This window comes from Esox lucius, chromosome 8 (genome assembly GCF_011004845.1).
Source record: "Esox lucius isolate fEsoLuc1 chromosome 8, fEsoLuc1.pri, whole genome shotgun sequence".
In the NCBI taxonomy this organism is placed as follows: domain Eukaryota; kingdom Metazoa; phylum Chordata; class Actinopteri; order Esociformes; family Esocidae; genus Esox; species Esox lucius.
Genome location: NC_047576.1, coordinates 14477699 through 14487809, shown reverse-complemented (window position 1 = coordinate 14487809; position 10111 = coordinate 14477699). Strand labels below are relative to the sequence as shown.

General features: G+C 40.4%; 1 protein-coding gene and 1 long non-coding RNA gene across 3 annotated transcripts; one reads left to right on the top strand and one right to left on the bottom strand.

Moving 5' to 3' along the window:
- Nucleotides 1-9402, top strand: lpxn (leupaxin). Of its 2 annotated transcripts, none has more exons than XM_020048725.3 (9): nt 1-213; nt 5243-5334; nt 5435-5505; nt 5624-5726; nt 5955-6236; nt 6444-6617; nt 6792-6873; nt 6993-7141; nt 7688-9402. In XM_020048725.3, the coding sequence occupies exons 1-9, from the start codon at nt 135-137 to the stop codon at nt 7952-7954; spliced, it is 1299 nt and encodes a 432-aa protein (XP_019904284.1). In that variant the 5' UTR covers nt 1-134; the 3' UTR covers nt 7955-9402. The 2 variants fall into 2 exon arrangements, with proteins under 2 accessions (XP_019904284.1, XP_010870118.1); XM_010871816.5 differs by lacking the exon at nt 1-213 and adding an exon at nt 3710-3896.
- LOC105011632 lies at nt 283-3595 on the bottom strand. The gene is made up of 3 exons (XR_828097.3): nt 2897-3595; nt 2412-2611; nt 283-2152 (listed from the first exon to the last, which is right to left on the bottom strand). It is a non-coding gene; the product is annotated as an uncharacterized LOC105011632 (long non-coding RNA).
- Nucleotides 9403-10111: the final 709 nt, after the last annotated feature.

Genomic DNA, 10111 nt, shown 5'->3' with positions numbered 1-10111 from the left:
AAAAGATGTCTCTGGTCTCACATTGCAAAAGCCAGGGAGAGTGATTACATAAAGCAACAGGTTCAGAGCATCTTTGGTTGTTACTTTTATTTAACTAAGAAAGCAAATGAGAATAGATTTTCATTTGCACAGTAATGATGACCGAGCCAAAGACGATTTCAAGGCAACACTCAGTTCCACAAACAAAACAATATGTACAACGGAACGGAAAAGGTAAGTGATCAATAAATGACACCATATGAAGCATTGTGTACAGATGGATTAGGTGCTTAACAGGTGTAGTGATCAGGGAAGAAAATACTATATAGCCAGGGCCCTGGGTTCTTTCTATTGGACTGAAGAAACAGAGGGTCTTACAATTAGCTACTCAGATAACCATTATGTCTGCATGTTGTACAGAAACAAAAGACGTCAATAAAGAATCATCATGGCAATGTTGAGTCTCACTGCTGTGCACTTTCTCGTGCTACATCAGGTGATTCTTAAAGTTGAATGGTTTCCCACAGCAAGTGTCAGAGCAGGTGAATGTCCTCTGGTGGAAGGGCTGGTATTTCATATGATCCTGAATGAGATAAGATTGAATGGATTTATTGTTTTACCTTGTGGTTTATGTTTTTTAGTGAGTGGTCATGTTTAGCTATACTGCTGGACTCTCATTGAGGTAATGCCAAGAGGAAACCATTTTACCACAGCTGTCAACTTGCAAGGCAAAATTGCTTTGGGTGTTGTTTTTCTGGGAACATGACATTAGGATGACGAAAGGCTAATGGGAATAGAGCAGTGAAAAAACATAGATTTTTAATAAACTGTTTGACACAACTTCTAAGTTATAATGCACAAACCTTTTCTTTTTATAACGAAAATGTTAAGCTGTCTCTCCTCTATATAGGTGGTTATAGAAATCCTTTCAACCATGTTCACTTTTAAGATATTAATTCCAGCATTTCTTTTGAAAGTACATTTTAAGGTTTGTGATAAAATAATAAAACATGGCAAATAAAGGAAGTGAGAAATTACAACAAAATGCCACCTGTTGCTATGAAAAGTCCCCACCTCCCCTTGTCTATCTGTCTGCTTTTACTTAACTGCTTTTCCCTTTCCTTTATCTTATATCTGGTACTACAGTTACATCACATTGAAATGCTTCAAAGTGGTCATTCATTTTTCAAAGAATCCTACACATTTTATGTTCTTTAATTATTTAACATGTCATTAAAACCTGACATGTCATTAAAACCTGATGGTTGAAGGGACATTTTTCTTTACGTTTTTGGAGACGTGCTTCTTATCATCGTCCGATTCACCATCATGGTCACATTTCATAGGCACTTGGCTACGAAAAAATAATCAGATCCTCATGATGTTGGGTTTATTTTGATTTTAAAATACATATTTTAAAGACTGTGTTCATAACCACAATTTTCAACATTACCAACCCTTCAGTGACTTCAAAGACGCTGATATTGTGATATTGTGTCACTTCCTGAAGCAGGCACGTCCTGTGCATTCTTACTTCCTGAATGCAGACAAACAACATACTGATGTTGAATCAAAACTGATCTTTAGAACTTATCAGGAAATTCTAAAGAATATTGCTTATGAACCTCTCGTGTTGCTCTGTCTGGAGTTATGGGTGTGAAGTCCTTTTATCGTGGCAGCTGTGCCTCCTCTTGGGTCACCACAGGCCTTGCCTCACCACGACCATTGGGACTCTTTGCAGTAAGATGACCCTTCCCAGTAACACCCAGCTTCTTTCGTACCTTGGATTCCTATCTCCCTCTCTGTTAGTCACAGCTACTCTGACTAATTAGCCATGAGAGCACATGTCCTCCATCGGAGACATAATGCAGACACGTAGTTCAGATTCTAAATCATCCAGGTGTTCTCTCACTTCTTTCCACTGAGTACCTAGGGAGAGGCCATTCTCTGGAGAGCTACAGTCCTTCGCAACCCATCTGAGGTGGAAAGTGCTGTGTGCATCTTCTTCACTGCCTCTCCCTTCAGCTGGCTCCACTGCGTGCCAGGTTCTCCCCTAACAGCGTCAGCCTGGGGGATGGGTGGGAAGGTGGGAAGGGACACACTGTTGGCTGTGGACCAATAGGATGAGGCAATGTAGGGATTCTCTGGAGGTCCCCATGGGCAGCAGTCTCCCCTTTCATATTGCGTGGGGAACCAATAAGAGCAAACACACATTTTAATTATAACAGAAAAACACAGGTTTACATGTACATATTGACATTAATGAAAGTAGTATCCTTATGAAAAATGTATTTACCTGAGCATTCTTTACACACTTTAGAAAAATAGCACAGAACTCAATATTACAGCTGCACAGGTAGAGACGAGCCATGAAGGTTGTGTGCTGTTTGTTACCAGTGCCACAGACAGCGCAGTCTGGTCTAAATCCTTACCTCAGCAGTATACAGTGGGCAAGCTCAGAGAGCAGAGAGAAGCCTAAGTGGTTCTTTAGCTGACCCCAACTCTCCTGGCACGACCCCAGACACACACAAGACTCTCTCCGCCATGCATCAAGCTCTCTGCACCGCTGCTGTCTGACAGAGTCTAGAGGGGGTGATGAAACCATGTGGGTCACTAACCTGCCCCATCACCCCTGCCACAAAAAAATGGAAAGAGACCAACGTTACAAAAATTATCTGTTAACTTCATACTTGATTTAAGTGTTATAACATGAAACAAATGAAATTCTTGCCCCTATCCTTTGACACCTGAATGAAGCTCACACAACACAAAAAATGTATGTAGAATAGTGACTGTTTAAGACTGTAGAGTGTAGAAAAGTGTGAAACATTCATGAACACGTGCATTTTGAAAGATAAACTGTGTAAATGTATTATTTTTGTATTACATTATACATTTTCTACATAACACACCTCACCTCGGTTTGTTTGTTAAATTTAATCCTAAATTCTAACAGGTTCCAACTCGCCGTTTTACGATTTAGACGCACTAGATTCCAATCGATTACTGTTTGAACGAAAAAACATACAAGGTTAATAAAAAACTAGAAATCTACACACTGTACACAAAATGGATCAGTAATGACAACTAAATCGACATGAATACAACGTTCCAAACAGAAACAGAACACAGAACGAGGAAGTGGGAGGTGGCTACACTCTCTTCCCATAAAGCACCTCAACACATTTGTTAGAACTGTTCCCATTTCAGATTGGTTTAATTTGGAACATTCTAATTTCGTGTAATGTAGCAGCTGTGTTAAACCTCCTGGTGGACATATTCTAGGAAATTAAGAGAATCTTAGTGCTGATTAACCAAGCTTACATTGTTTAGGCCACATACAGGTTATTGCACAGGTTATTTTACCTGTTACAAATCTGCTCAAATAATTTGGACACAACATTCACTCAGACCATAAAAGCACACAACATAAACACATTATGCTATCATAAAAACAGTAATGACACCCACCAAAAGGTACTGTCATCATACATAGTGCTTGAGCCCGTTCAAATATAGTTTTTTTTGTGGGACTGCTCTCTCACCTCTCCTCTTCATAGGATTCAAAGACTTGGCCTAAATTTGGTCGACCTAATGATTTGAGAGTACATGAAAAGTGCTATAGAAGTTCAATAAACAATGATTATAATTATTATTCTATTAATATTTTCAAAAATAAGAAAGGATCCGGTGTTGTCAGGAAGGTAGCAGTGTATTCAGTGAAAAAAGTCAACCATAAAGAGAAGAATATAGAGCAAATTACACATTCGACCTGATAAATATATGGACCGGTTGCCAAAGTAACTGACAGTAAACACATACACACACGTTTATGCACGCGCACACACACACACTCACATACACGTAGGCTCATTCTCAGAGTACGCAGCTACACTGAGCAAGCATGGATGAGTTGGGTGAGTATATTTCCTCTGATACTATTGTGAATATTATACATAAAACAAATGGCAATACATACAACTATAGAATGGAATATAGTCATAGATGTATGTATTAGATGTAAAAAATAAGGTGGTAGAAAAGTATTTTCTAGTGTGTGTGTGTGTGTGTGTGTGTGTGTATGTGTGTGTTGAATCAAACTTTACTCAAATTGATCATGCTGATGATGTATATATCATTTTTCATTTCATATCATATCTATCTAAATTAGAGGTTATAGTCATTGTACATTCTCAGTGAATCACAAAGAAGGTTCTTAATATTGAGATAGTGATGGATTATTGACTTTGTTGACGGGAGCTATGACTAGGTCATTGAATGAAAATGTGATCTATGTCAAATAAATGATTATAATAATTAATGAATTAATTGTTAGTAAGCCAGTGGATAACAATAATAACTAACAGACTTGCTAGCTATTACTTTTGAAAAAGTATTTTCCTATTCTTGGATTGGTGACAAATCTTCATAGGTTACGATGAACTTACGAACATATGATTAACTTCCCCCTAAATCAATTAATGGTAACTGTAATTTTCCCTTTCATACTAACAGGAAAATATGTTAAAAGTCAGAGCTACGGCTGTTAGTCATAGAGGCGTGCATCAGTTGCAGAAGTTTCGCTTCTACACTAGGTTTTTCTGTTGAAAGATTTCTATCACTTCCTCAGGAAGCACAGTTTCATGCAACAACCACAGCAGATCAATGGTTGCACCTTGTAATATGCAAGTGGAAAAATATTCAGGCTCTGTAGGCCTAATTCCGTAAAAAAGAAAGTCTGTTAACCAAATGCATTTTTGTATTTATATATCATATGAAATTACACTACCGTTCAAAACTTTGGAGTCACTATCTACATAGGTGTACAGAAGCCCATTATCAGCAACCGTCACTCCTGTGTCCCAATGGCACATTGTGTTTGCTCTCATTTTAAAAGTTTAGCATTTTAAAAGGTTAATTAATCATTAGAAAACCCTTTTGCTCTTATGTTAGCACCACTAAAAACTGTTGTGCTGATTAAAGAAGCAATAAAAGTTGCCTTCTTTGGACTAGTTAAGTATCTTCAGCATCAGTGAAATTTGCTGATAATGGGCCTCTGCGCGCCTCTGTAGATGTTCCATTGGAAATCAGCCATTTCCAGCTATAATAGTCAATTACAATGTTACCAGTGTCTACACTGTATTTCTTCACTGTATCAATTTGATGTTATTTTAATGGACAAAGAAAAAAAGAAAAAAAAAGAAAAGGACATTTCTAAGTTACCCCAAACGTTTGAATGGTACTGTATATGTACATGTTACAGATCTTATTCTGGAAGAGTTGGCCGTCAACTTGTCTGGTCCACAGTCGGCTCCCTGCAATACGGAGAGTGATACAGCCAACACACATGATCAGGCAAGGACAAAATCACCTCTATCCGTTATTAGACCGTTTATCCATCTGCTACAACTGGAAGTATCTTCTGGCCCTATGTGCTATGTGTAATTCCCAACAGGTCCCAAAGGGATGTCCTGTTGCTCTCCCTGCAAAGAAAGGGAAGGAACCAGATAGCACCAATGTATACAGGTGAGTCACTGGTAGGTCAGCCCATATACAGCCAAATGACTACACTGAGAGAGCTGAGACTCAGATATCTGTTCCGTGCCCACTGTGTTCCCCATGGTTTCCTCTGTGTGCTCGTCAGTGAGTTACCAGCTCCAGTGGAGGCCGGTCTCCTGAGCCCTTGCTCTGCTACCAAAGAGCTCGACTCCATAATGGAAGACTTGCTGTTTGGCCTGGAGATGAGGGTGAGGAAGCATCTATCAGTGAATGAATACATTTTGGTTCAGAGCAGCAGAGGACAACATGTGATGCTGACTTAATTTGACAGCAGAGGGCAGTATAAGCAAACTAAAGAAATATTGAACATTTCAGCACTGCACTGCTAGCGCCACCAAAAGGTTTATAATGTAACACTAAACAGCTGACAACATCTAAATAATTACAAATGAGGAGACACAGACTCTCTTCTTCAGCTCCCAGACCCTTCCCCTCCATCAACCCCCACGCCAGAAGGCCAGAGCTCAGTCAAACAAAAACATGTTGGACAAAAGAAAGAAAAGGATAACCCGCAAGTCAAAGAGGAGAGCGCCAACAGCCCAGTGACGTCTGATCAGGAGTGCAAGGCATCAACAAAGAGGAAAACAGATGCCATAGATGATCTTCTGGGAGACCTGAGCACGGATATGGAGAAGATGGGTGTACGAACTGTAGCCAAGGGACACTGTGCTTCCTGTGGCAAGGTCATCCTGGGAAAGGTAGGCAGAACAAATCTAGGTATATGAGTAAAAGTATGGAATAGGATGATGAAACCAAAAGTATCATACCTGGGTCTGGAGAGGAACAGCGGTAGAAGATACTCTGTTTCAGTGCTAAAGCGTCCAATAGGACCAGGCAAAGTACCACGCTCAGCATGTGACACAATAGAGTATCACTGATCTTACCGGTGTCCCTGTGTTTTACAGATAGTCACAGCACTGGGCCAGACGTGGCATCCAGAGCACTTTGTCTGTGTGGTGTGTAAGGCTGAGCTGGGCACCAGAGGCTTCTTTGAGAGAGAGGGGAAGGCCTATTGTGATGAAGACTACAAGCATCTCTTCTCACCTCGCTGTGGTTACTGCAAGGGCCCCATTACACAGGTACAGCATCCTCTCTTTTAGATTGGACTGTGCCATCACCACTAGCTAAAGCTATACAAACCGCTCACATTCTGTTTCGCTCCACACATGGAGATCAGGATGACCGTACAAGGCCTGTAAGTCATTGGATTAATGACTTAAAGTATGCTGGGCTATTTGACCTCTCTCTCTCAGAACATCCTGACAGCGATGGACCGAACCTGGCACCCAGAGCACTTCTTCTGTTCCCATTGTGGGGAGCTCTTTGGGTCTGAAGGTAAGAGGGGCACATACACCCATCTGCAGTACAACAATAACACATATGGAATAACACATATCACATTGTGACTGTGAACACTGTGTGTGTGTGTGCGCGTGTCATTTCATGTGTCATAGGTTTTCTGGAGAATGACGGGAAGCCATACTGTCACAGAGACTTTTACCATCTTTTTGCACCAAAGTGCTCTGGCTGCGGACAGCCTGTGAGGGAGAACTACCTGACCGCTGCCAATGGCACCTGGCATCCCGACTGCTTTGTCTGTTCAGTAAGTCCATCACCACATATCACACACACTTTTGCATAAAAACCTCTTCCATGACTCTACCATTAGACAATACACTGTCTTCCTTCTATACAATGGTCTGGTATGTTTTCTTGTACAGTATGTTAGAGTGAAGCATCCATTCTGAATACATTTGTAAATGTTTATTCAACATTTTCTTATAAAACTAGGTAGAGATAAAATATGTGTCAATAGACTGGGCCTACTATAACAGCTAGATACAATAAGTGTCAATAGACTGGGCCTACTATAACAGCTAGATACAATAAGTGTCAATAAACTGGGCCTACTATAACAGCTAGATACAATAAGTGTCAATAAACTGGGCCTACTATAACAGCTAGATACAATAAGTGTCAATAGACTGGGCCTACTATAACAGCTAGATACAATAAGTGTCAATAGACTGGGCCTACTATAACAGCTAGATACAATAAGTGTCAATAGACTGGGCCTACTATAACAGCTAGAGAGAATACTATATCAATAGTCAGAAAAACAACTCCCTCTCTATTCCTCCTGAACTAGGACTGTTTGAAGCCCTTCACTGATGGTTGTTTCCTGGAGCTGGATGGTCGTCCCCTGTGCTCCAGGCACTACCACTCCCGCCAGGGAACACTGTGCGGGGGCTGTGGAGAGCCCATCTCTGGCCGCTGCATCTCGGCTATGGAGCGCAAGTTCCATCCTGAGCACTTTGTGTGTGCCTTCTGTCTACGGCAGCTCAGTCAGGGAGTGTTCCAGGAGCAGGCAGGGAAACCTTACTGCTCAGTCTGCCACTCTAAACTGTTTTTATGAGAGTTATACTGTAATAACGTTACCCATGCAGTAGCAACAGAATAGAACAGAAGATAATTAATTTACCCGGATTTAATGTGTAGTATCCGAAAATCCCCATCAAATCATTAAAGTAATATCGGCATGGATAAAAGGAAACAAAATAAGCTCAATCTTTTGTTACATGGGGATATATAACCACTTGTTGAAATGATCAGGAATGTGTAAACTGTGCAACAATTTCTTTTTAATTGGCAGCCCCAACAGAATTAGCCCGGCATGAAAAAATATGTCTCAGGCATTTTATCAAACTATGCAATAGTTAACTTAAGATTTCTTAAGGTCTATGATGATTTCTTAATGTCATTCATTATGATCACTAAACATTCAGAGACAGAGAAGGAATAACACCAATCAGTGGAATTTTCCTGTAGGAGGAAATTCAATGGGTCGCATAGAGATGTCCTCGGTACCGTGGGTTCCATAGAGATGTCCTCTGTACCATGGGTTCCATAGAGATTTCCTTGGTACCATGGGTTCCATAGAGATGTCTTCGGTACCATGGGTTCCATAGAGATTTCCTTGGTACCATGGGTTCCATAGAGATGTCCTCAGTGCCATGGGTTCCATAGAGATGTCCTCGGTACCATGGGTTCCATAGAGATGTCCTCTGTACCATGGGTTCCATAGAGATTTCCTCGGTACCATGGGTTCCATAGAGATGTCCTCAGTACCATGGGTTCCATAGAGATGCCCTTGGTACCATGGGTTCCACAGAGATGTCCCCAGTACCATGTGTTCCATAGAGATGTCCTCAGTACCATGGGTTCCACAGAGATGTCCTCAGTACCATGTGTTCCATAGAGATGTCCTCAGTACCATGGGTTCCATAGAGATGTCCTCAGTACCATGGGTTCCATAGAGATGTCCTCAGTACCATGGGTTGGTAGAGGAGGGAACCACCCTGGCAGACCTGAAGCTGCTTTCCGACTGTTGTTTATCAAGAGACTTCTCTATGGATTTATATTGACATATTCTCCTTGGCACCAAATCACCTAACAAGCCCTGTGATGATCACTCCTGGCTTCCTATTGTGCTTTTCTCAATATACTGTAATATTATACAGTATTTATTTACTATAAGATTTATGGTGGTGTTTTTTGGAAGATTTTAAAGTTCTTATTGTAATGTATTGCTTTTGTATACTGTAGTACTTGCTGTAATCCCTTTGCCGATGTATTTTATACATACAAATACAATGCACTTTTGCAAATAACTGAAAGCAACTGAACAGAATATTTACGTAACTAAAAGTTCAGTTGCTTTCATGTAACTGCAAGCAACTGAACTGAAACTTTAACTGAACCTTTGAATTTAGTTTTGTTTCTGCTAAATATAACAGAAAATGAATGTTTTTTTCATGTAATTCTCTTTATGTAATTCAATCAATCAATAAATCAAATGTATAATGTATTTATAAAGCCCTTTTTACATCATCAGTTGTCACAAAGTGCTTTTACAAAACACGCAGCCCAAAGCTACTAATTCAGCATATCTAGAAGGTTAATGCACCAAATTATTAATCTTGTGGATTACTATCATTCAGTAGAACAAAACACTGAAAACTATAAAAGTGCTTCTCCAATAGAAATCTCCAATCATTCTTGTTGGCCATATCATAGTGATGCTCACACAGACTGTCAAAACACTTTCCATGTTGTTTCCTCAAACAGTTAACAGGTGTCAGTTTGACACTTTCACTTTCATGGTTGTAATAATCATTTCAGCCACTTTAGAGGTAGAGGCTCATATCTAGGTTTTGGCTTTAGATTGTGGAAACATTACAACTACGGACAGTAGGTCACTTCAAACCTCTACCGTTGACTTGTGAAAAACCAAGTATGGTTCATAGTCTGCTTCCACACTGAGTATTGTATTGTTGCCCATCTGAGATTGAGACCTCTATGTTATGAAAACCTAACAGGGAAGTGGGCTACAGATGTAGACGAATGTGAAAATAGACAGCTCCTGTACCAGCCCATCGCCTATACCAACTTGCATGGAAGGCCCTCAAATGTCACGTAATGGTGAGGGAACTCGAAGGCTGGCTTTCAGAGTGTGGCCAAGGCATCAATAAACACTCTAGGCCACTCAATGAAATATTTGACACAAGGAGTG